Source organism: Sciurus carolinensis, chromosome 4, assembly GCF_902686445.1.
Source record: "Sciurus carolinensis chromosome 4, mSciCar1.2, whole genome shotgun sequence".
Classification (NCBI taxonomy): domain Eukaryota; kingdom Metazoa; phylum Chordata; class Mammalia; order Rodentia; family Sciuridae; genus Sciurus; species Sciurus carolinensis.
The window spans coordinates 152,121,589-152,148,720 of record NC_062216.1 but is presented as its reverse complement, the minus strand read 5'-3'; the positions used below and the strand labels follow the sequence as shown (position 1 = coordinate 152,148,720).

The 27,132-nt window shown below is 37.7% G+C and overlaps 1 protein-coding gene across 1 annotated transcript; it reads left to right on the top strand.

Moving 5' to 3' along the window:
- Window positions 1-540: 540 nt before the first annotated feature.
- On the top strand, window positions 541-27,132 carry Usp44 (ubiquitin specific peptidase 44). The gene is made up of 6 exons (XM_047549153.1): window positions 541-612; window positions 12,883-14,375; window positions 16,687-16,882; window positions 19,468-19,576; window positions 25,347-25,552; window positions 26,875-27,132. Exons 2-6 carry the CDS (start codon window positions 12,951-12,953, stop codon window positions 27,072-27,074), a joined length of 2,136 nt encoding a protein of 711 aa, XP_047405109.1. The 5' UTR covers window positions 541-612; window positions 12,883-12,950; the 3' UTR covers window positions 27,075-27,132.

Below are 27,132 nucleotides of genomic sequence, written 5' to 3'. Positions count from 1 at the left end.
ACTTCATTATCCTAAACCGGTCATTGCAAATTCGCCTAACCCGCGCCCCTGACTCGGATCCCGTTCCTTCGCCCTTACTTCCCTGGGCCTTCCCCATTCTGGACCCTGAGTTGCCCTACCGCTGGGTGAGGAAGCCCGGTTCGCAGCGGTCACTGCCCAGGCGGCTTACACCCTGCCGCCCACTCGGGCAGGGCAGGTTTTCGGAAGGAATGTCTATGCCACTAAAATGGGGCAGATTTGGAAGGTAACGGAATCGGCGCGCGTTTCTGCCCAACAGTTCGAAGCCGTGTGAGTCGCAGAAATTCCGGGAACGTGTCGGGCGCCTGCGGAATATTCGGCTTCTCACTGGCACCTCGGCAGCGCTGGATTTACCTTCCCGGCCCCACGGTCGCGACAGGTGCGGAGCCCGGCCCGGGAGGCGCGGCTGTCGTCCACGCAGAGCCACGTGCGCGCCGAGTCGGCGGGTGGCCTGCAGCCCCGGGCCCGCGGCAGGGGCGGGGCGAGGCGTGGCGGGCGGCGTCAGCGCTGACGTAGCCGCGGGACCCGCAGCCGCCGCCGAACTGGGGCGCGGGCCGGGGGTGCGCGCTAAGATGGCCGCTCCGGCTCGGGCCGGTGAGTGCGTGAGGGCGCGCGGCTGTGGCGGTTGGCGGAGCGGGGCCCCCTGCCGGAGCGGACGTCCGACGGGAGCCCAGGGGCCGGGAGGCACCTGGCGGCGCTTTCCCGCCGCGCAGGACGCAGGGGCTCCTGAGGGAGGGAGAAGGGGCTGCGGAGCGAGCCGCGGGGCGCGCGGAGGCGGCGGCGGGTCCGGCGAATTTAGAATTGGCGCCTCTGGGAAGTTGCGGTGGGTCTTGCGATGCTCGGGCCAGTGTTCTGGGGGCCACCTCACGAGGGCCAGGAGATGCTGCGTCCCCAGGGTCCAGGGGTCCTGGGCGGGAGCGGGCCGAGGCGGGGGTCTCGGAGGACGCGGAAGGGAGCCCTTCCCTGCCCTGGGGCGGGAGCGCCGAGAAGTGGCGGTCTCGGATCGGAGCCGGCTGGGGCACCGGGTTGCGCTCGCACGGTGGAGAGAGAACCGCATCCTGCCCGAGGCTCTGATGACTGCTGAGTGATGCTCCAAGTTGCTGCGGCGCTTTCGGGGGTGGGTAGGGGTTCTAGAGCTCTGTTTGGGGGGAAGGTGCTTCTTTGAATTTCCCTTCCCTCGGTCGGGTCCCAGCGCTGCCTGCACCTGCTGCCTCCTAAAGACATTCCAGCCTCCTAAAATCAATCCCGCTGGCCTTCGAGGGGGCGGAATGCAGCAGGCGCAGCTCTTTAGGGGGGCACGAGGAGCGTGTCGGTGTGGGAAAGGGAAGAACGCCTGCTCAAGCTTGAGGAGGTAGGACCCCCCACTCCCACCCCCACTAACCACCATAAAAAAGAGCGAAAAATAGTCATTGTTTCAGCGGCAGAGTTGAGTTGTTGTAAATGTTACTGATAACTGGGTAACTGGGTAATTTCTTGCAGTTTTATTAGAAGTAAAGCAGTTTTAATAACCGGAGATTCACTTTTCCTCAAGCCCCCAACCCCCTTTAAACCCTAATTATCATGTCGCAAGTAACGGTGCTGTGAAATTAGCATGGAAATAAGACCTTGAGGCCCTGCACTTGAATTCCTTATTATCTGTTAAGTAGCTGCCTGTGGGGCAGAAGTAGGGGTGGTAACACTTTGGACCCGGAATTCCATTTTGAGCTGTCTTCAAAACCAGCACTTGGTGTAAACAAAAAGGAGTTGACTGTTGGATGTAATCAGATGTGGATCCACGCAGGAGTTCAACACACGTTTATAGAATATTTCATAACTCGAGAGCCAATGTTTATTTTTCCTTACAGAGATGAAACTTTGTATCCTTGGAGCCTAATCCTTTTGTCCCTAATTTAGCATCTCGGAATTTGAAAGAGATTGGAAACATTTTGCCACTTTCCGGTTTTCTCTTTTCACTCCGATTTCTACAGCGTTTTGTGATCTTTGTAGCTGGATGTCAGATTTTTCAATCCAGTATTTAATATTGTAGACTATTCAAATTGAAATTGAGACATTCTGATATTGAACAAATAGTTCAATGTGTACAGTTTAGAAAGTTGGAATTTTCCCGCTATTTTAATTGTGCATCGGTCTTTTTCTTCCCAAATCCTAATTGTTTGCGGTTTTTTAACTTAAAGAATTTCAAGTGATAAATGAGTCAGCATTTAACATAATATTCAATGGTATGCTTTTTTTGGGAATATTTACAATAGAAAATCTGTTGAAGTTGTTGGTTAAATAACTGAAATATATTGTTTCTACCTAATTGCCTACCCTTTGTAGATTTTTCCTTTTTGTACTAAAAAAAAAATTGTTCCAAACTTTTTTTCTAAACACTTGAATCTTACTAAGTATTATAGTATTCTAATGGTATTTAAGAAAATTTTCTACTGATTAGGTTGTTTGAGGGCAGAATCTGACTGGTATCAGACTAACTACTTAGCCTGGAGTAAAATCCCCTGTGAATGTCGAATTTGGTTTTTGAATGGTAGAGGTACAGAGAAGGGAAGGGAACCGTTTTTTTGGCTTCTTGGTAGCAGAAAGAAAAAAAAAAAAAAAAGGTGCTTTGAAGTTTCTCCCTGTCCTGCAGTGTTAGCCAGAACAAACAAATTCTAATACATTTGTCCCAGGAGGGAGATTAAAGAGATTGGGGCATATATTCAGGAGTCTAATCAATATGGGAAAGAAATTGTGTGCCAAATCATTCACTGACTACAGGAGACAGTTTTGTTATTAGGCCCAGCCTAAATAGGTGACAAGTAACTAAAATATAAAGAGATTCTGCAAATACAGGCTTTCTGGCAAAAAGGTTATTGTAAAAAGTGCACTGTATGCATAGTATTTTCAGACACCCTGAAAACAAATAATTCATTTTTAACTTTTTTAACCTACCACAAGAAAAAAAACAAAACAAAAAAAAACCTGATGTTTAGTCTAAGGATATAATTGTTAGGCCAAATCATAGATGTACTAGAACAAGTGAAGAATTTAGGCATTTTTTATCTATCTGTACTGGAGAGGTTCCCCACCACTAAGCTACATTCTTCACCCTTTTTGAGACTGGGTTTCCATAAGTTACAGAGGCTGGTCTTAGATTTTTGATCCTACTGCTTCAGTCTCCCAGTCTCTGGGATTACAGGAATGTACCACCTTGCCCAACATGTGTAGTCATTTCACATACAATTTGAAATCAGTTACTGAACTTAAAATAGAATGCTCAGTATTTTTTTCATGTTTTCCCCATTATTAAGTTAACTGCAGTAGGATGATGTATAAATACATTGGTGTGACATTGATAATATTACTCATGAATTAATTGCTTGTAAGTAGGAGTTGGGAGTAAGGTATTCAAATAACTCAGAGGGAGCTAGAACTTGTTTTCTGGGAGTTTTATCTTAAAACACTTCCAACTAGAGTCAGTCCCTGCTTCAGGAGAGCCATGCTGGAGACATAGGGAAGGCCCAGGAAAAAAGGGGTAGGTATCCTTTATTGTTTAATGAGGAGTTTCAAGCGAGATCAGGGTAATTATAGATTCTGGATTTCTAAAGGAAGAAAGAATAACCAAGGCTTTTCTAGGGATAAAGGAAAGGAAATACATGATGATTGACATGGAGAAGTGCCAAAGCACATAATAGATATAATAGTGTACCTAAGAGAGTTTGAGAGCCCATTGTGTTAATTTTGTTCAATAATTTGTTCATTCAAAAATATCAAACCCCTTTCTGTCAAGCACTGAGCTTGACCCTTGGTGTTTTACAGACATCTCTTAAGAGGACAGGGTACTATTATGGTTCCATGAAGTAAATGGAAAATTGAAAACTGCTTATAAGGAGTGACTCCAAACTGGATGAAACTGTTTTCACTCTTACCAAGTTCGTGTAATGATTATGGTGGTATGTAATTCCTAAAGCATACTTCCTACTGAAATTACCACTTTTCCCTAGCTTTATTATGGAAAACAACAAACCTTAGTACTTTTAATAACTTTTAGAGGATGTGTTTTGTTACTATTAAATGTATCTCCTTACAAAAATTATTAAAGATTCGACATGTTTGCTTCAGTATACATCCCTCTCGGAGGTCTCAAGTGTTTTTTTGTTTGTTTTTTGTTTTTGATTTTTGGTACTGGGTTCGAACCCAGGAGAGCTTTACCATTGAGCTCTGTTCCCAGCCCTTTATCAGGACCTCACCAAATTGCTGAGACTGCCTCAAACTTGACGATCCTCTTGTCTCAGCCTCACAAGTTGCTGGAATTTCAGATGTGTACCACCACACCTGGTTTTCAGTGTTTTCTTTATTGAGATAAAAATTACTGTTACACAATTTTTTATTCCAATTTATTCCCAATTGTACTTGGTTTTTTTGTTTTGTTTTGTTTTGTTTTTTTCAATTGAAGTAGAATGTATGTATGTTTCTACAAAATGTGCATGCCTATTTCCTATTAAAAACTAGTCCAGGGCTGGGGGTATAGCTCAGTGGCAGAGCATTTGCATAGCATGTGTGAGGCACTGGATTCAATCCTTAAGCACCGCATAAAAATAAAGGCATTCTGACCATATACAACTACAAAAATTTTTTTTCAAAAAAACTAGTACATATCCCAGTTATAAAGAATTTCAAAAATTAAACATCCAAAATGTTGTCATGTGTATATAAAAACATTTTAACAGGTTGTGTGGGAAGTGACTAGTCACCTGTGAGAGTAGAAAAGTGCATATTGTGCTACAATTTGAAAACTCTAATAAACCACATTAAAGAGTTTTAATTTTATAGTCTTAACAATTTTGTAATTATAAAATTATCCATGTAAAACACTAAGAATTATATAAAATGTTAATGTTCTATGAAGATTATTTGCATGAGCCATGAGGGGGAAGTTATTACTAGAGTAATTTATTTTTGCTTCTATTCAGATTTTAAGTTATTTTTAATTTTTTTAGGATTACCCTTATTCTTTCACTTTATTAAATGGTAATTTAGTTTGACTATTTTGTGTTTATTTTCACAGTAACTTCCTTGACATTTACTTAAACATTTTTAAAAGTAGAGAATCTGAAAATTGAGCCACTAATTCCACAGATGAGAAGATCTAGATTATGTGTTTAATACTACTGACATCTGTTTTCTGTAGGAACTTCCAATCCTCGTAACTGTATTTTACTATTCTATGCTTTCTATCCAAGTGTTTTTTAAGATATTAAGGTGAAAAGATCATTATTTTGAAGATAACTAGGATTTAAAGTGAAATGTTAATATTTGAAGTAAGAAAATTTAGCTACCTTCCTAAATTGGGGGAGGAATGGTACTGGGGATTTTAAGCTAGGGCCACTTATCACTGAGCTCTGTCCCTAGCCTTTTTTATTTTTTTTATTTTGAGGCAAGGTCTTGCTAAGTTGTCAAGACTGTTCTCCAACTCCTGCTTCAGCCTCCTGAGTAGCATGGGATCATAGGAGTGTGCCACTGCACCCAGCTTTTTATTGACTCTTATATTTATTTAGAACATGAATATTTATTTAAATATTTAATCTTAACAAAATTTAATCTTAATTGGGGCTGGAGTAAAATATTTCAGTTTACTTTTCTCTAACATCTATTTTGGATACCTGAAAGCAGGTAGCATGGGATATGGTACTTAGTAGACTCTGGTGAAGAATAGACAAAATAGAACAGTAACATCAACCAATATTGGGAGACTGCTTTGACTGATTATAGAAAAAATGACTACTTGATCCAGAATCACTTGATTGAGAGAAAGTGAGTTTTGGTCATTTGGAATCCTTGACTTCCTGTTTTCACTCACTCATACAAATGTCATAAAGTTAGATTTGCATGTCATGAAGTTAGATTTGCAGTTAACACTAGTTGATTGCGCTAAGAATTTGGTAACCTGACACAATGTAGCTATATTATCTCTGAGGTCTTCTCAAAGCCCTTAAGAAAAAAATTTTTTAAAGTTAGGTATGTTTGAGATACAGTCATTCCCTGAGCATACGAAGCCTACATGACAGGTGACAGAGCAAGGATGTATTGTGTGCACAAATAAACACAAAGGTTCATATTTGACAAGTGACTTACAATGGTCAACTGAAATTCTGTAGGAATTTAAAGGAGAAAAAATTTATTTTTTTTAATTTATTTTTTTGACTGTGAAGACCTTATGAAGGGGTTGGTGCCTTAAAGGATAGAAAGATGAAGATGAATTCTGCAAATTAACTGGAGGTCTGTCTTGGCTAGAGGGCACATTGACAGAAAGATGGTAATAAGGCAAGATAGATTAGAATCTAGAGAATTTCAAAAGCAAGAAAAAGGTATATTTTTTATTTGCATCATTTACCAAACTTTATGAAATCAGTTTAGTGAGTCATGACCAGCACTTAAAAAAAATGAAATAGAATAGGAAATATCAGACTATATTATTCTTATAAGAATTGTTTTTGAAACCCTTGTTCCAGAGTGTTTCACGTGGATACCCTATTCATTAGGCTTGATGTAAAATTTCATATTCTAAGTCTCAAAAGTTTGAAAGTAGGAAACATAGGAGGATTTTAAGTATAAGAGTTGAAGATTCAAAGCACTCTTGAAGATTAATTTGGAGTGTGGTAGTAGAGTTTGGATGATGAGACCAATTTGAAGGCTCCTGTTGTGCTTTAGGAATGGTATACAAATGTATGTAATAAGCATTACAGTTGTGGAAATGGAGAGGAGTTAAGACTTAGGGGAAAGGTTAACCCTATGTACACAGGTGACAGATCGCATGTAGGAGGGGAAAAGATGTGAGGGAGATATAAAAATAAATACCTTTTTAAGATTTCTGGTCTAGGCACTTAGATGATAGGATATCTTTTTTTTAATATACATTTTTAGTTGTTGTTGGACCTTTTATTTATTTATTTATTAGTGGTGCTGAGAATAGAACCCAGTGCCTCACATACTAGGCAAGTGCTCTAACACTGAGCTCCAGCCCAAAGGATAGGATTATTTTTAAAAAAATTAAGAGAAGAAGCTAACCTGTGAGATAAGGGTATTTAGGTAAACTGGGTTTGAGGTGTGTCTGAGAATGGTTCAGAATGATTAGAGCTAAGGGTAGGTAGTTACCTAGAACTATCATTGAACCTCTACTGGAACCTTGGTAGGATGCACTCATTGTTGAAAAGATGTTTGAAGAGCTATTAAAACAGGTCAGAAAGATTTTACATGTTGGATTGTATGTTGCAATGTGTTATAATTTGAATAAATGAAAATTAATTTTACAAAGTTATTGCTAAGTAGTTTTAGGCTATTGAATTGTAAACAGTACTTTATATGTGATCTTATTTGGTTTGGGAGTGTGGTTAAACCTTTCATTAAAAATACCTAGTAAGCCAGGCTTAGTGGTGCATGCCTGCAATCTCAGTGACAGGAGGATTGCAAGTTCGAAACCAACCTCAGTAATTTAGCAAGACCCTAAAAAATTAGTGAGACCCTGTCTCAAAATAAAAAGGACTGGGGATATGACTCAGCAGTTAAGCACTGCTAAGTTCAGTGCCCAGTATTAAAAAAAAAAAAAAAAAAACCCTCTTTAAGATTTTATATTTGATTTCTAGTAATTTTAGTTGTTTTATAAATGCGTTAATGATAGTTTTATTTAAGAATTAGTTTTCAGTAAGTCAGATGTAATTATATTCTTAAATTTTAGAAATTTGCTGAAATTCTAAAAGCAAAAATGCATGTTCAGTTATATGTATGAAACAATTAAACAGTTTGAATGCTTCCCCTTGAACAAATTAAAATTTTTGTTTTTAAGCACTGAAGAAAAACTTTTAGAATATTTGTAGATACATCTCTTAAAGTTAGCATATATGGAATTTTTTTTTTTTTTTTTTTTTTTTTTTTTTTTTTTTTTTTGTGCTGGGGATTGAACCCTGTACTTATAAGGCAAGCACTTTACCAACTGAGATTTCTCCCCAGCCCCAGCATATATGGTTTTAAAAAACCATTCAATTGCTACTATTTTGAATTTCAAATGTGAAATTTTTAAATGCATGAAAATGATAATACAGATAATTTAAATCTTTACTTATAGAGATTATTCAGAATATCTTAACTATATGGTGACTATTGTATAGGTACAAGTAATATTTTGTCAGAATCTTCTCAAGGGATGTAGAAATGTTTTTATTATATCTCCTTAAAATCAATATACTGCCAAAAATCATAAATCCGATGTGCTGGAGCCAGAGTAACCTAAGTTCCCAGCAGCAAATTAGCAATGAAAAGAAGTACTGTGAATACAGTAGAGAAAAATAGGAAGTGTCAGTAATTACTACCATCCTTCTTTCTTTTCCTCTTAAGTTTTTAGATCTTTGATGAGGTCCCTTTGGGGATGCCATCCTAACTGTCTCTGAGCTTTGGCTCCAGGCAGGAAAGCACACACATTTCTGGAGGCAGCCGCCTGCCTCTTCAGCCACTTTTTGCTCCCTGACCTTCCCTTGGCTGTCTACTCCCTACTGGTTTCTTTGATTTTTTTTTTTTTTTTTTTTGCGGTGCTGGGGATCGAACCCAGGGCTTTGTGTTTGCAAGGCAAGCACTCTACCAACTGAGCTATCTTCCCAGCCCCCTACTGGTTTCTTGTATAAGTAGAGGGCGTAAGTGGACCCCCTGCTCTAAAATAATAATCTCATGAGCTGTCGTTCTACCATTCTGGTTTAACATCTTTGGATTTTAAAAAGATTTTTGAGAGACCCTCTTTTAAAATGCAAATACCTGTGGGAGAGGTCAGACCTTAGTTCTTGGCTAACATCTTGATTATTTGCCTTATTTGAGAATGGAGTCATAGCTAAAAGTGATCAACTCAAAACTAGCATTTGTAGTATTTTGTTAGTATTATTAGCAGCTAAAACATATTCAGGGCCATATTATTAAATGTCAGGAATTATTGGCAGATATATGTGTGTGTGTGTGTGTATATATATATTATATATATAAATTATATATAATTAAACATATGCATATATTTAATTCCTTCAACAACCTGTTGGTATTATTACTAGTATTTTACAGATAAGAAAACTGAGGTATGTAGAACGTGTAGTAAATGCAGCCAAGGATTAAATTGAGGCATTTGCATTCCAGAGTATTCGATTCAGCCATTTTGCTGAGATACTGCTCCCCTACTACAGCACCTCTCAGAGAGATGGTATGTCACCAAGATATCACCCTTTCACAGTCTTGCATTGAGTAGACTTCAACTATAGATACCATTTCCTATTGAAGGTCAAGGACCTTGCTAACATCCAAATATATTTTTTTAGTAACAACTGCAGTGAAACAAATTTCCTTGTAACTAAGGGAATACATTTGTAGAATAGAAGAAAGAATAAAGAGGTTAGTATATAACTTAGCCTCTGTTTACGGCACTATCTTTCTCAACTGTTTTTTACTTAAAACAATTAACATTATTTTTAGAAATTTGAAAGTTTGGATTAATAAAGAGAAAAATATAATAATTTTTAGTCTCATTACTCAGCAGTAACCACAGAATAAATATGTATTTTCTTTCTAGGCTTTTTTCTATTCAGTACTCTTTTTCTGAGTGTTTGTAAGGTGTTAACTCATTTCACCTCTTAAAAAAATTTTTTTTAAACAAAATAATTTTGAGTGTAAATAAATAGTATTCTTTTTGTCTTCTCTGCAAATGTTTGAAGTAATAATTATTGTCTGTGATTTGCCAGAAGCATGTTTAAATAAATTTTCTCTGCCCCCCCCCCCCCCGCCTTTTTTCCTTGGTGTGTGTGTGTGTGTGTGTGTGCGCGCACACACGCAGGCGCCTGGGATTGAACTCAGGGGCTCTTGATCACTGAGCCACATCCCCAGGCCTATTTTATATTTTATTTCGAGACAAAGTCTCATTGAGTTGCTTAGTCCCTTGCTTTTGCTAAGGCTGTCTTTGAGCTTGGGATCCTCCTGCCTCGGCCACCCGAGCTTCTGGGATTACAGGCATGGGCCACCATGCCTGGCTCTCTGCATTTTTAACTCAATACATTTTGAATAAAAGTAGAAGAAAGAGAACCTTAAATTCTTCCTTGAACTTCCAAATTGAATCAGTTCTCCTATGCAGTATTTAAGCACTGAGTCTACCTTTGCTCCCTTCTTCAAAACTGCTACAGCTTTAATTTCCTTATAATCTCTGAATTCGTAGTGTTTCTTTATTCTTTTACCCCTCTTCCAAACCTGTTTGCCATTCAGATCTCTCTGTGACCTATGGATCTGATCATGTCAATTCTTTACTACAGAATTCTCAGTGGCTTTATATTGCCCATAGATCCTAGGAGCAAACAAGTTTATGGGGATGATGGGAACAAATGATTCTCCCAAGACCCAGGTACTAGGGAGTGGGTATGTGAAGGCTCAAACAGTCTTTGACCCTGCTGACTACACATGAATCAGGGAGGACCAGAGCAAGGGTCTCCTGACTTTTCATTTTTGGTCCCCAATTGTCTGCATCTAGAGGCAGATTGTTGCTGAGTGTTGAGTAAACTACTGATGGCAGTAAACTTAGCATTGAGAGACTGTGTAGAAGCCTCATTGCAATAATCCAGGTGAGATTTGTTTGTACTTGGACCAGGTTGGTTGCAGAAGAGATAATTAATAGTCAGATTCTAGATATATTTTGAAGGTAGAACCAGCTGTTTCTCCTGAAGAATTGGTGTGGAAATTCCCTGGGATGACTAAGGTATTTTGCTTTAGTAACTGGAAGGATATAAGAAAATGGAATATGTTAGACATTGATGTCTCATTAGCAACTATTATTGGATACTAGGAGTTCTAATAACATACTTTGTATGACCAAATTTTAGAACTTAGGAAATTTTTAGGGTAGAGAAGTAAATTTAAAATGGGTATTTGAAATGTGTGTATATGTGTGGGTTGGTACTTGTAGGTCTTAAGTCTATGCTTAGTAGGACTGCTATCTAAAAGAAGCCTCTGATCCATAAGAGATTTTACAAAGAGAGGTAAGAAAGAACCAAAAACCAGCTTTATGTTTGCAGTTTTCATAGGGCTCTGGAGATGGCACTTGAAGGTACCATTGAAATTCAGATCATTTTATTGCCTTTAATATTTAAAGCACAGTCATATTACATATTGTTAGTTTTCTGTAGCTAGGTTCTCACCTGCACCCTGAAACTTGACTTCAGTTTATGTTAAATCAATGAAAAAATGTCTCATGATCACTAGTTGTTTGGGTTTTTTGTTGTTTTGTTTGTTTTTGCAGTGCTGGGGATTGAACCCAGGGCCTTAGGCATGCAAGGCAAGCACTCTACCAACTAAGCCATCTCCCCAGCCCCAATCACTAGTTTTTAATAATTTTTTTCCATTATTTTTAAGGTATCTATCACAGAAGTGTTCCTGACTTATAAAAGAGCAAGTTGTGAATTAAAAATTATGTGGGGGAGTGACTGTGGGTTAGTATAGAGCGTGTGCCTAGCATGTGTGAGGCTCTGGGTTCAATTCTCAGCACCACATATAAATAAATGAATAAAATAAAGATCTATCAACTAAAAAAAAATTTTTAAATTATATAGGACTTTTAAAAAAAAGTTTGTAAACAGGGCACAGTGGTGCATACCTGTAATCCCAGCTATACTGGAGACTGAGGCAGGAGGATTGCCAGCCTCAGCAACTTAGCAAGACCTTGTCTCAAAATAAAAATTAAAAAAGGGCTGGGGATGTACGGAGGTCAGTGGTGAACCCCCTTGGCAAGCAGGTATGAGGTCCTGGGTTCAATCCCCAGTACTGTTAAAAAAGAGAAAAAAAAAAAAAAGGAATGCACTTCTAATTTTGGATATCCTTAGGCTGGCTAAAATGTAATGACTCGTATTGCCATCCACTTTATTTTCTTCCTCTGTGTACATATCTTTGTACATTCCTGAGAACAGTCGAACATAAAAGCATATTCTCTTATATTTCTCCCCAAGGCAAATTGTCAGGTCTATCAAATTAGAGTATGTTATATAACCCTGAATTAAAGGTAATTATTGATTTACTAAATGGAAGGACTAGCTTAATATAATTAAGTCAAGTATTTACTATGATTTATTTAAATAGCATATTAAGATTTATTCACTGTAGTTGCCATTTATGGAGCATTTACCATCAGATAAATATTTGTTATCTCAATCTTTGAACAATTCTTTTGAAGTTGGAATGATTTTCTTTTCTTTTTTTTTTTTTTTTTTAACAGATGAAGTTTAGAAAAGTTAAAACTCTCTTGAACTTTAAGACTTTCGTCTAGTATGAAGCACGAGTAGAATTCCAATACATGCTTTTAATGATGGTTTGCTTTGGTAACTGCACATAGGCCTTAGAATGTTAGTAAATATCAGTGAGATATATTTATTTGGGTTTTGCCAGCCCATGTGTTTAAGAAAAGCAATGTTTTAGGAACTACCAGCAAACTAGTGCTGGTAAAAAGGATAGATCTTTGTCAGAACAAGATTGACTTTTCTGTGTAAAAGTGGCCACTACCTATTTTTCACCACTAGATGGTGGCAGAAAATTAAAAAACAAAAGTTTTAAAGAGAAACTAAAGTGATCTTTAAAAATATTTTTAAAATATATATTTTTAAATTGTAGATAGACACAGTACCAAAGTATGTGTTCTTTAAGAGCAAAGTGAGTGAGAGATTAGGGAAGCCAAGGGGAGAGGATGCATAGAAATTCATGATAAGCAGCCCAGAAATTAGGAGTAGAAAGAACAAACTTACATTATTCTTGTGAAAATATGTTATAAAAGAGGAATACTGGCTTCTTGATTTTTATTTTATTAAAAATTGACATTGTTCTGCTTAGTTTTCAGGTGCTTCAAGTGTTGTGAACAGAGTCGTGTGGATTATGTGTTTCTCAGACAGACTGAATAAATGCTAACAATGGATAAATGCAAACACGTTGGGCAGTTGCAGCTTGCTCCAGACCATTCCATTCTCAACCCTCAGAAATGGCATTGTGTGGACTGCAATACAACTGAGTCTATTTGGGCTTGCCTCAGCTGTTCTCATGTTGCCTGTGGACGATACATTGAAGAGCATGCACTCAAGCACTTTCAAGAAAGCAATCATCCTGTTGCACTGGAAGTGAATGAGATGTATGTTTTTTGTTATCTTTGTGATGATTATGTTCTTAATGATAATGCAACTGGAGACCTGAAGTTACTACGAAGTACGTTAAGTGCAATCAAAAGCCAAAATTATCACAGTACAACTCGTAGTGGAAGAGTTTTGCGGTCTGTGGGTACAAGTGACAATTCTTTATTCTTACATGATGGCACCCAATCTCTGCCTCAAAATGAAGATCAAATGTGTACTGCTCTTTGGCACAGGAGAAGGATGCTCATGGGTAAAATCTTTCGAACTTGGTTTGAACAATCACCCATTGGAAGAAAAAGGCAAGAAGAATTATTTCAGGAAAAAATAGCAAAAAGAGAAGTAAAAAAAAGACACCAAGAATTAGAGTATCAAGTGAAAGCAGAATTGGATAGTATGCCTCCAAGGAAGAGTTTACGTTTGCAAGGTCTAGTTCAGTCCACCACCATTGAAATAGTTCCTGTTGAAGTACCACCACAGACTCCAGCATCACCAGCAAAAGATAAAGTGATATCTACCTCAGAAGATGTGAGATTTAAAAAAGGCAGTGACTCCCCAGTCAAACGAAGGCCAATAGGAACTCCTGGTGTAACAGGACTGAGAAATTTGGGAAATACTTGCTATATGAATTCTGTTCTTCAGGTGTTGAGTCATTTACTTATTTTTCGTCAGTGTTTTTTAAAGCTTGATCTGAACCAATGGCTGACTGTGACTGCTAGTGAAAAGACAAGATCTTATAAGCATCCACCCATCACAGATACAGTAGTACATCAAAAGAATGAATGCCAAGAAAAAGATATAGGCTTAGTTTGCTCCAGACATCCAAGTTTATCATCAGGACTAAGTGGTGGGGCATCAAAAAGTAGAAATATGGAACTTATTCAGCCAAGGGAGCCAAGTTCACAGTACATTTCTCTTTGTCATGAATTGCATACTTTGTTTCAAGTCATGTGGTCTGGAAAGTGGGCACTGGTCTCACCATTTGCTATGCTCCACTCAGTGTGGAGGGTAATTCCTGCTTTTCGTGGTTATGCCCAACAAGATGCTCAGGAATTTCTTTGTGAACTTTTAGATAAAATACAACATGAACTAGAGACAACTGGTACCAGGTTACCAGCTCTTATCCCTACTTCCCAAAGGAAACTTATCAAACAGGTTCTGAATGTCGTAAATAATATTTTTCATGGACAACTTCTTAGTCAGGTATGGATTTTTAAAATCTTATTTTCTTCTTGAACTCATAAAGTTAAGTTCCAGAAATGCACATCAAGGTTGAACTTGTTCCATTTCAGGTCAAAATGAATTAGTTTTTTAACCAATATATGAAGTGGTTTTTTAACCAGTGTATGAAGAAGTCAGCCTACTCATTTAGTTTTTTCTCTTCATGTATCATTGGAAAACAATTCTGTGTTCATGGAATGAGAAGCTTTTTGAGGGGGAGGGGGAAATTAGGAAACAGAACTTTCTAGGTTAATAATACTACATTCATTCCAGAGATTAAAGATGCTAATGTTCTGTAATAGGTTTCATGTACACTGAAGCAATTTATTTTTTTATTTTTTTTTGGCGGGGGGAAATATGTGTGGTACTAGAGATTTAACCCAGTTATGCTCTATCACTGAGCTATACCCCAGCCCTTTTTCATTTTGAGACAGGGTCTCACTGAGTTGCTGAGGCTGACCTCAGACTTGTGATCCTCCTGCCTCAGCCTCCCAAGTCATGGGATTACAGGTGCACTACTCCGCCCAGCTAACACTTGAACAAGTTCAGGGAGCAAGGAGTAGCCTTGGAGTACTTTCTATAAAGCCAAAGTGTCAGTCTTTTACAAGTAGGTAGGAAAATTTTAAAATAAACAAATGTGATTTTATCTAGAGAAATAATACTAAATGATTTTCCTTTATTCTAATTACTACTGTAACAGTTTCCTCCGTTGTGAAATGTTAACTACAAATGCAGATTCTAATTGAATGTTCTCTATAATGAGTGAACTGTTACTAGACATAGACTTCCTACTTCTCCATAGCACACAGCTTTGCTTTTGTTTTAACTGAAATAATTAGGCCTTTAGGTCATTTTCTTCCCCCTGTACACCAGCTGTTTCTTAGTTCAACTTTCCACTATGAAACCACCTTTGTTTTTATAGCACCCTTTACTAGAATGTTGCTAAACCCATGCTCTACCACTAAGCCACACCTCAAGCCCCTTTTCCCTTTCAATATGTAATAAACTCAGAAAACTGGTTCACAGGAGATTCTAACAGTTGCAGAATGACTTTTTTTTTTTTACTCAAGAAACTTCTTAAAAGGTCAGGTGCTAATGAGTCCCCAGACTAACCACCAAGAGTGTTCTTTGTGTTAATTTGTTATATCTAAAACCTGTAATAGAACTGGCTTCTTCATTTCATTGCCTGTGCCAAGAATGTAGCTTGTATGAAAGAGTTTCTTCGCAATAATTGTTATGTTTAGCCCTTAGTGTCTCTTCAATAATGTGCAGGTTTGGTGACATTAAATCCTGTTGGATGTTTCAGTGATTACTTTTTTCCCTTCCCTTCCATATACTGCATTGCCTATATAAGTTGTTAGAATACTTCTTTGTGGTTCGGGGGATTTTTTTGTTTTCTTTTTTCATGCTGGCGATTGAACCCAGGGCCGCCTTTGTGCATGCTAGGCAGATGCTTTACCACTGGTCTACATCCCCAACCCACTCCATGTTTTTTATATTTGGATAGGGGTTGTATATGATTTAAGTGAAACTATGATGACATTATTTATATGTATTCTTTTGAAATTACCAGTTCATTGGGCTTCAAAATCTGCATAATGAAAATAGTGTTTTACTTATTTTTAAGGTGGTGGATTGACATGCTGGGAGTATAACTCAGTTCTGGAGTATATGCTTAGCATGTGAGAGGACCTGAGTTCGATCCCCAGCAAGCACCCTGCCTCCTCAAATAGGTGGATTGCATTAAGAGGTTAGAGGATTTGGGGTGAGGAAAAATATCAGTGAAAGATGAAGAAAAAAGGGCAAAGAACCTGGTGCCTAATAACATAAAATATGTTAAATTAAGTGCATATAAATATATATATATATATCTTATGTATATATATGTATACACACTACATGTGTACACAGACACACACAATGTGTGCCTATCAAATGAGCACAGTTAGAATTTTTGCCTAAATTCTAGATTTGACTTATGTTGGGGTTATTTGGTTGTTTTTTGTTTTGTTTTGTTTTTAACTCATCTGCATTTATTATTCTATAAAGCAGAATGCTGACTTGCTGTTGGGGCTTTGTGAAGGTCTAGTAGTTGAAGCACACTAATTCATAATGGGTTTAATGCAATCTTTTGGAATGAAAAATTATAAACTAACAAGAATATAAAGCCAGTTATTCAGCATTCTAATGGTGCATTTTAGAAGAAATGTTTGTTTATTGGCAATGATCTCTAAGTGAAAGGAGTTAATGTTTTAAAGAATTGCAATCTGAGGAACTAATATTTTTTTTGCAGGTTACATGTCTTGCATGTGACAACAAATCAAATACCATAGAACCTTTCTGGGATTTGTCACTGGAATTTCCAGAAAGATACCAATTCAATGGAAAAGATATTGCTTCCCAGCCATGTCTGGTTACTGAAATGTTGGCCAAATTTACAGAAACTGAAGTTTTAGAAGGAAAAATCTACGTATGTGACCAATGTAACTGTGAGTATAGTATATTGTCTACTTTTCTAAGATTAACGAAGAGAAATACAAATAAGAGGAAGCTAGAAGAAATTCCTTAAGTAGCTATGAAACTTTGTTTTTAGTTCATCAAAAGAAATCAGACTAGATATCTCTACTATATGGTTAGCACTTATGAACTGTTTTGCCTTATTGATGACATTAAAAAATTTTTGATCCTATAGTCAGTTAAGAGAAGAAATTCACAAAATAAATTTAAATTTGACATGAAGTAGAATAAAGTGGCAAAGGAAAGCATATCATGTGAATGAAATTCCCTTTATGACATTTTTTGCTACATATCAAAACGTTGATACATAGATAATGTGTGTATTTACATATTTATTAGAAAATAATATATAGCTGAACTATTACTATGCCAATTGCCTTCTTAAAAATAGATTCAGAACATCTACTGTTTCTGTTGTATTAATTGTTGTAGCTGCTGTGGATATAGAATTAACCTGTGCTCACATTCCTAGTGGAGGAAACAAAAATTAAGATCCATTATAAGCCAGGTGCAGTGGCACAACCCAGTAATCCCAGCAATTTGGGAGGATCACAGGTTGGAGGCCAACCTGGCCTACGTAGTGAGACCTTACCTAAAAATTTTTAAAAGGGGATAGAGATATAGCTCAGGGGTAGAGTGGTTACCTACCATGTGTGACACCCTAAGTCCAATCACCACCACTGCAAATAATAACAACAATAATAATAATAAATAATTCCAGTATGATAAGAACTCTCAGAGCAATGCACAGGAACCCCACATTAGAAGATGAACTCCCCACCTCAAGCAGAAGCATCTGTTCCAAGGAAAGTGTCTAAAATCACATCAATAAATACATGTCAGTGTATACATGGAATTTTAGTGTTTATTATGCACTTTCAGATATTCTTCCTAATTTCCATGTCTCAGAAAAAGATTCTAGAATCTAAACTTTTCTTCTTTGCAGTGCTGGGGATAAAATCCAGGTCCTTTGTACTATACCCATAAACTATGTCCCAAGCCCCAGTAATAAACTTTTAATGGAAAACATTGTCTGTTTCAGCATTAAAGAGATTTACATTAATTGATGGTTTTCTAGAATGACTTTAATGTTTTTCTGAGTGCTAATGTGAGTTCTATTATGAAGTAGCCTAAGATATGTAAGGTTTTAGTAAAAATAGCCTTTTTCAATTTTGTTATGATGAAGTGTCTTTTCTTGGACATAAATATTAACAGTCCCAGATGCTTTCATCACCAAATTTGGGATAGACTGATACTATGGATGCAAATTACAATTTTATACTGAGTTTGTATGTGTCTACTGGGGCTAATGCATACTGACCTAGAAGAGCTGCTTGAATACACAAAGGCAAAGGCTGAAAGTATTGAGTTAGCTGGGTGGGTTGGTGCATGCCTATAATCCCAGTGACTCGGGAGTCTGAGGCAGAAGGATTGCAAATTCAAGGCCAGTCTCAGCCACTTAATGAGGCCCTAAGTAAGCAAGCCCCCGTCTCGATGATAATAATTTAAAAAGAGGTGGGGGTGCTGGGCATGTGACTCAGTGGTTATGCACCCCTGGGTTCAATCCCCAGTACTTAAAAAAGAAAAAAGAAATATATGAGTCAAGGAGTTGTAGCTACTGGTAGACCATAAGGTTGTAGGAGAAAATTAGGAGGCAGGTATAGGGCACTCATCAATAGCCAGGTACCTGGATCTTAGGGTGCTTATTGACCTGGAGGAAAGGCTTCTGGTGGCCAGAGGAGACAGCTAGAACACAGCTCTATGGTGGAATGATTCTGCCTCCTACATGAGAAGCAGCTGCTGCTGTGGCTAGAGTCAGAGCTAATGTACAAGATGGAAAAGTCCTGGACATAAGAGCAAACTTCGGCAGGCAGTGACCCAGCCAGAAAGCCAGGACAGGATCAATACCTAAATAGAGCATTAGAGAAGCAGAAGGAATAACAAAAAGAATCTCAAATTCTATTTATCTAAGATCTGGTACTAAAATAGCAAAAATAAGATACCTGAGTGAGGGAACCCTTGAAAGCACAGCTGGGAAAGGCCCACTTTCTGAGGCTATCAGCCAGGCCTGGGGTGGACCCCCAGGAAGGGTGGAGGGATGTTCTGTGAGCGCTCTCCAAGAGGAGCCATCTCTCCAGCTTCTGGAGGGATGTTCTGGATAGTAAGTACCCTATCCTTGCTGGGCCCCTGATTAGCCTCAGTAAACAAACATTTTTTTAACATTTTGGGAAATGTATATTAAAATATTTAGAGTTTTAACTTTTTCCTACTAATTGGCCACTTTTAAATATGTAGCAGTATGTTTCATTCTTTTATTTGCAGAATTTTTATGAAATCATGTGCTTATTTACTTACATGTCTAACTTGACTAGCTCATAAGTTTCATTTTTAAAACTGTGGATCATCAGTTCCTTGAAAGCAAAGCCCATGTCTTTAGCACAGTACAATAGTCATAGCATAGTAAATGTTTAATTAGTTCATGTCTGAGTTAAAGGGGTTTACTCAGCTTTCCTTGTATCTTTAAACTTGATTTTTCATTCTTTCTTTGATATTATAGCAAAGCGTAGAAGGTTTTCCTCAAAACCAGTTGTACTCACAGAAGCCCAAAAACAGCTTATGATATGCCACCTACCTCAGGTTCTCAGACTACACCTCAAACGATTCAGGTTAGTAGAAGTAGTATTAGTTGCATACCAATTATACACTTCTAACTTGGTCATTGCCTCTTAGAATGTTTCAAAACTTGAAAGAACACATCTGGTGGATTAAATTTTAATACCATATACTTAGCTAGCAGATGACTTACATTTACTTTTTTTTTTTTTTTTTAAGCCTTGATCAGCAGACACAATTCATACTCAATAACTAACCTTTAATTAGCATTTCCGTGTAGAATGCATTACTAAGAAGTATCCTTATATTTTGGTTGGCTAAATGTTTTTAAATTGAAATCTGCTTATAGTGTTTCATGTTCATCATTTTCAAGATATAATATTTAAAAATTTAATCTATAACTTGGAGTGTTTGACCTAATGCTTTGTGCTTGGAAAATATGTGATCAAAAGCATAGCACTTTGGGCTGGGGATGCAGCTCAGTCGTAGAGCACTGGCATGAGGCCCCTGGTTCAGTTCCCAGCACCATCCCCTCACATACACACACACAAAAGTATAGCAGTTCAATTCAAAGTGGTTAAAGAAAGCCAAAACCCTAGCCTTCTGAAATAATCAGGTAAATTAATTGGCAAATCTGTTGGTTAATCAAAGTAAATGGCTTTATACTTAGCGTGAACTGTGTTAACCTGAGGAGCTATTGTTCTCTTAATGAATGAGACCCACTGAAAAAGTTACTTCACATGCTGTAACTATCTGAAAGCTGTCAAGCCCATGACCCATGAGGTTGTTGCTGTTTGTCTTTGTAATTTAAAAAAAAAAAAAAATGCTTTTTAAAAATTCCTTCTACAACCAAAAATATTTTTTTAAAAAAATTCAAGTACTTTAGTATAATAAAATAACCTCTTTGCTCAGTACTACTCCCCAGAATTGATTACTTTAACCTTAATCATTCAGCTATTTATTGTAGCTGTTAAAGGTATTACCAGCAGCCAGGCTCAGTTGGGGCATACTTACAGGTGTTCAGGAGGAATAGCCCAGCTATTCAGGAGGTTGAGACAGGAGGATTACAAGTTGAAGGCCAGCCTCAGCAACTTTTTAGTGAGTCTCTGTCTCAAAATGTTTAAAAAAAGGGCCAGGGACATAGCTCAGTGGTATATCACACAAGTTCAATCCCTAGTACCACACACACAAAAAAATATAATCAGAGAATACCATGTGAATGTTTGTTGTTTTGTTTTGTTTTTGTTTGTTTTGTTTTGGTACCAGGGATTGATCCCAGGAGCACTTCACTGAGCCACATCCTCAGCCCCCTGCCTTTTTTTTTTTTTTTTTTTTTTTAAAGAGACAGGGTCTCGCTGAGTTGTTTAGGGCCTCACTAAGTTGCTGAGGCTGGCTTTGAACTCACAATCCTCCTGCCTCAGCCTCCCAAGCCACTGGGATTACAGGCGTGCACCACTGTGCCTAGCATGTAAGTGATTTCTGACGCAAGATGTTCAATATTTCATATAGTCAGGCATGCACAGAAATAATGATGCAGTAGAAATATACACACTGCATATAAATATTATCAGAGACTCGGAGGGAGGGATTTAGATAGCTAAAACTTTCCCAAAGCCTTTCTGAGGGCTCCTCTGGGGCTTTATATCATTCAGGTCCCAGTTCATCTGTGGCATCTTCAGGGAAGTCCTTTCTAAAATAGCACCAACCAGCCATCTCCCAGTATCCTATTTTTGTTTAAAAGCAAAACCTAGTATCTGCAATTAAGTCACTTGTTATTTCTCTCCTTCCAGGACGACAAACTCAGTAGACTTAGTGGTTTCATCCCTATATCTGAAGGCCCAGAACCATGGTCCACACATAGTAATGCCCCAAAATATTTATTAAGTGAATGAATGGTATGTATAGAGGAGGAGGAGCACTTTACTCAAAGGGAGCCACATGAACAAAAGTCTGGATGAAGGAATAGGGTAGATAGAGAGAGTATACAACAAAAGGGTTAGTGAAAAATGAGGTAAGCCCTATTATTGTGTATAAAATAATGTAGACTGAAAAGAAATTTACTTATTAATATAACAAGGGTAATGGAGATTGGAGAGACAAAGTACGTACATATATAACATTCTGAAAAGATAGACTTGATTTAAATTTTTTTTAAATACATTTTTAAGTTGTAGGTGGACATAATACCTTTATTTTATTTTTATGTGGTGCTGAGGACTAAACCCAGGGCCTTACCCGTGGGAGGCGAGCACTCTACCGCTGAGCTACAACCCCAGCCCCAGGATATAAACCTTTGTTAGTTAAATTGATTCTTAATTGGTTACTATAAACTATTGAAGAATTTCCTGCTCTTCTAATTGCTGCTTTAATCCCATCGTGGGTGCTGCTTGAATCTGACACTTGACACTCTTAATTCAGACCTGTTTGACATTCTGTCTCCCTTCATCTTCTACCCAAAACATTTTTAATCTTCATACTGTTTGTTATTGATTCCAGAAACTTTTATCTTGTCTCTATTGCATTTATCTTTCTCTGTTCTCTTCATCTATTCAAAAGGTACTGCTGTATTTTCCAGAAGATAAAACGGGTATAAAAGATAAATCCCAGTTTTTAATGGATCTTTTTATTTTGGGGGGTGTTTTTCTTCTAGAAATAGATGTGCTTTTTTTTTTTGCTTTTTTTTTTTTTTTTTTTTTGCAGTACTGGGGATTGAACTCAGGGCCTTGTGCTTGCGAGGCAAGCGCTCTACCAGCTGAGCTATCCCCCCAGCCCTAGATGTGCTTTTAAAGTACTTTTGTGGAGAGAAACATTTTACTCATCCAGTTTACTATTAACTTGTAAATATAAGCAAATATATAGTTAAAAACTATCACAATTATTTTTAGTAATTATACTTGAATGCTGTGTTTAGAAAGTGACAGAACTCAGCAAATGTATTAGAAAATGAGGGCCCTACACTTTATAGATTACACTGTAAAACACAAACACCAGTATCATACTTCAGAATTAAGAACAATGGGGAAAAAATAAGCCAAGATATAAATTTGAATAATTGTCTATACAGGCAGTACAAATAGAAAGCTAATTATAGTATGTTGGAATGAATTACCAAGTAGCCACATGCTTAGAGAAAAAGTTTTCACTAACAATAGAGAAAAAAACATCCAAAAAAATAATAAGCTTAAAAGTAGCATCTATCACACATCACTACGGAGCAAGTAATAGGGGAATTTTAATATATAAATTTTAAAAGACGTTCAAACCAGTAAAGTATATACTTAGCTACATAAGCAGAAATAAAGTTTATCAGAAAAAGTACATCCTCATTCTGTGAATGATCTAAGCAAATCATCATCCACAGCATTTAATAAGTGTTAATTTCTGAATTTTGGATAATTTGCTCTATAGCATTTTAAAATGGCCTGATGAAATGGGATTGGGAGGGGCAACAGAAGCCTATGAAGAAGAATAAGAAGTAAAATATTTTTCATGTATCTTGGAAATACTGTGTCTACCTCCCAGTCCTATTTCCCTTCCCTCTTAGAAGAAAAGCTGTTATGAATTCTGGGTAGTATTATCTTGTTCTTTATCATTTTGTTATATTTACACCAGTATAAAACATTGGGTAGCCAGTCTGTTATTGATAGGAGAATGAATATTTTCTATTCTGATGTCTTATTAGTGTTTTAAGCTAACAAAGTAACATAAGGTTTGAATTTTATGGTAAAGCTAAAGTGAGGATGAATGATAGAAGCTTCTCACATTAAGTAATTCCCATTATTTTATGTGTTGAATCTCCAATCTTTATCAAAGTTCTAGGTGCACTGGATGCAGAATCTTTTATACATTTCGTAGGTGGAGTGTAGAGTCAGTTTCTATACTCACAGGGTATTTCTGTGACTTCTGGTTACCAAAATCCATGGGGATTTCTCCCCTCCAAGCAAGCAAGCAAGCAAGCAATTCTACAGCAGACCCCAGCTGGGTGTTCTCTAATTCAGTTCAATTCTAAAACTATAACTGGAGGTAGAATCAGATCCCACAGTTTGAGAGTTCGGCCCACAGATTGGCCCCCACTTGTGACACCAGTCACAAATCCAGACTTAAGAACTCTAGACTGACTGGCTATCAATCAAGGTTCCCACAAGCCCTTATTCAGGGTCTATTAATTTGCTAGAGGAGCTCACAGAACTCAGGGAAATACTTAAGTTCATCCATTTGCCACAAAGGATATGTTAAAGGAGCCAGATGAACAGCCAAATGAAAAAGATGCACAGAACAAGGAGCTTCCATGCCCTCCCCAGCCCATCACCCTCCATGAACATCCACATCCTTAGCTATGTGGAAGCTGCTGGAGACCCTTTTGAGTTTTTTGTTTTTGGTACTGGGGATTGACCTGGGGAGCTTTATCACTGAGTGATATCCACAGTCCTCTTATTATTATTATTATTATTTATTTATTTATTTATTTTTGTGGTGCTGGGGATCGAACCCAGGGCTTTGCACATGACAGGTAAGCACTCTGCCACTGAGCTACATGCCCAGCTCTATTTTTTTTTTTTTTTTTTTTTTTTTTTTTTTGACATAGGGTCTTGCTAAGTTGTTGAGGCTGACCTTGCATTTATGATCCCCCTGCCTCAGCCTCCCCAGTCACTGGAATTACAAATGTATACCACCACACCCAACCTTCTTTTGAATTTTAATGGAGGCCTGGTTGATTCAGTTACTGGCTAGCAGTGTTCAGTTTCCTGGAGGTGGAGATGGGTCTGAAAGATTCAACCAGTACCCACCCATCTCTGAAGCAACCTAGGAGCTTTTAGCCACAAGTCATCCTGTTAGCATACAAGGTACTCACCGGAAGGATTTCAAAGTCTTAGGAAGCTATGTCAGTTAACAGTGAAAGGAAAAACAAATATTTCACAGTATCACACAAGTATACCATTTTACATGGTACTGAGCATTTTCACATTTACTTTTCTTCTTTCTAAACCCTGTCTATATTCCTTTGTCCTTTGTCTAAACCTCAAGTTTTAGTACTTTCCATCTGTTTATCATTTGTCAGTGTCCCCTATCCCAAAATGGATTACATTCTTTGTAAAGAACTTACACATGATTTTTCCCCTGTAGCTCCAGTTCATAGTATGCCTATAAGAAAAGCATTGCTTGCCAAGTTTAGATCCAATAATGGGAGGCATGACCAGCATATTGAGAAAATCACAATATATAGGGACATTATCCTATCACTAATGGATATTATCCTGACTTACAGGCAAGGTCAGTTTCTGGTTTTTTTTCTTTTTCTTTCCTTTCCTTTCCTTTCCTTTTTTTTTTTTTTAAGTTTAAAGAGCTCTGAAATGTTCTGAGAAAATAAGAGGTTTCCCTGTTTGGTTTTCTTTCCTCCACAACTGGCCAAGAAAAATGCATATCATCTCTCTTATCTGGGATACCCTTTTCATGCTGTGGCAAGACAATAAGAAATAATAAGGAATTTAAAAAACTCTGGAGCCTTGACTTTATCTGTTAGAGGAGGAAAATGCCCATACGGCTATATAATTTTCTAAAAGCTAATATTTTCCTCTATATCACCTAACTACAGAAGGCAAATATGTATTTTAAAACCTGATTGTGGACCTATTTGGTAAGTACACCTAAATCTCTTCATTTATACCCAATTCATCATTAAAAGGAAATTATATATGTTTTATTGTTATTTTTACATTTATATATTTTTTCTTATTCTCTGTGGTCTTATTGTTAGCAACTGTCTTGAACCTAGTATGTGCTACTTTTCCCTTGATTTTGCTGATTAGTTTACTTTGTTCACAGGTGGTCAGGATGTAATAATCGAGAGAAGATTGGTGTTCATGTTGGCTTTGAGGAAACTTTAAACATGGAGCCATACTGCTGCAGGGAGACCCTGAAATCCCTCAGACCAGAATGCTTTATCTATGACTTATCTGCTGTAGTTATGCACCATGGGAAAGGATTCGGCTCAGGACACTACACTGCCTACTGCTATAATTCTGAAGGAGGTATAGATAGGAAAAATTATTTTATCTTGGGTTAGTCTTGGAAACTTGGAGTTCAGGCTTTAGCAATTTGTGAGTTGGCCACTAAATAATCTTAAGCAAAGCCACCTGACCACTTTTCTTCTTAGAATGTTTCTGAAGTGCTAGGTACTATGGTGCATACCTATAATCCCAGCGATTTGGGAAGCTGAGACAGGAGGATTGTGAGTTCAAAGCCAGCCTCAGCAACTTAGTGAGGCCCTAAGCAACTCAGTGAGACCCTGTCTCTAAATAAAATAAAAAAAATAAAAAAAAAAAAAAAAAGGCTGGGGATGTGGCTCAGTGGTTAAGTGACCCTAGGTTCAATCCCTAGTACCAAAAAAATAAGAATGTTTCTGAAGTATGTTGGTTTCAAAGGTGGCGTTTGGGGGTGGGGGTGTTGGTGGCACACATCTGTAATCCCAGGACAAGGGAGGCTGAATCAGCACGATCACAAGGTCAGCCTCAACAATTTAACAAGATCCTCAGCAACTCAGATGAGACCCTGTCTCAAAATTTTAAAGAAAGGACTAGGGATATAGCTCAGTGGTAGAGCACCCCTAGGTTCAACCCCCAATACCAAAAACGGGAGGATGCTGGGGAAATAGCTTGCCTAGCATGTGAGAGACCCTGGGTTCAATCCCCCAGCACTGAAAAAAAGGGGGTGGGGTAGGGAGAAGTTGTGCAGAAAATATTGTATTTTCTGAAGGTTTGCAGTACTTTTGAGGTTTAAGAGCTTTGGGGACACAATAATGAAGATGGTCTTGCTAATTTAAAGTCAGAAAATGTATACTTTTCTTAAAGACATACATGCAATAGCAGTGTCCTATTCAGTTCATTCTGTTAACATCTAATGCACAGATCACAGATACTTGCAACAGAGTACAAGTTTAACATATATAACTAGTTTTATTTGCTGTCTCCATGACCCTCCTAAGACAGTCTAATCCTAGCAGAAAGTGATTGGATTTAGGTTTCATTCTTCTCATTTTGGTACCTTAATAAAGAATGAACCACTGCCACCAATACCCCCACAGAAAATAGTGTCACCAAAACACATACACATACACATACATCTATAAAAAGCCCATATAATCCACATAGGAATTAATTCAACCCTAAATTAGCAAGAGCTAGTAATAAACTGTAACGTACTACCTGAGTTTTATTTCTCATTGGAGAAACTAATTGCAGAGAAAATTATTTTCCTTTCAGAAAGAAACTTAACTTTCAGTAAAATTTAGCTTTTTATACTAGAAACTTCTGAGGCTCCTTTATAAACATCCTATTTCTATGCTTCACTCTAGGGTTCTGGGTACACTGCAATGATTCCAAGCTAAGCATGTGCACTATGGACGAAGTATGCAAGGCCCAAGCTTATATCTTATTTTATACCCAGCGAGTAACTGAGAATGGACATTCTAAACTCTTGTCTCCAGAGCTCCTGTCTAGTAGCCAACATACCAATGAAGAAGCTGATACCTCTTCTAATGAAATCCTTAACTGATCCAAAGATAGCGGGGCTTTCTTCTTGCAATTTGTATATATACTTTTTAAAAGGGCTG

Coding starts and splice junctions, on each gene's coding strand:
- Usp44 (XM_047549153.1), top strand. CDS start 12,951: ATGCTAACAATGGATAAATGCAAACACGTTGGGCAGTTGCAGCTTGCT. Junction 16,883..19,467: donor CGTATGTGACCAATGTAACT/GTGAGTATAGTA, acceptor TTGATATTATAG/CAAAGCGTAGAAGGTTTTCC. Junction 19,577..25,346: donor CTACACCTCAAACGATTCAG/GTTAGTAGAAGT, acceptor CTTTGTTCACAG/GTGGTCAGGATGTAATAATC.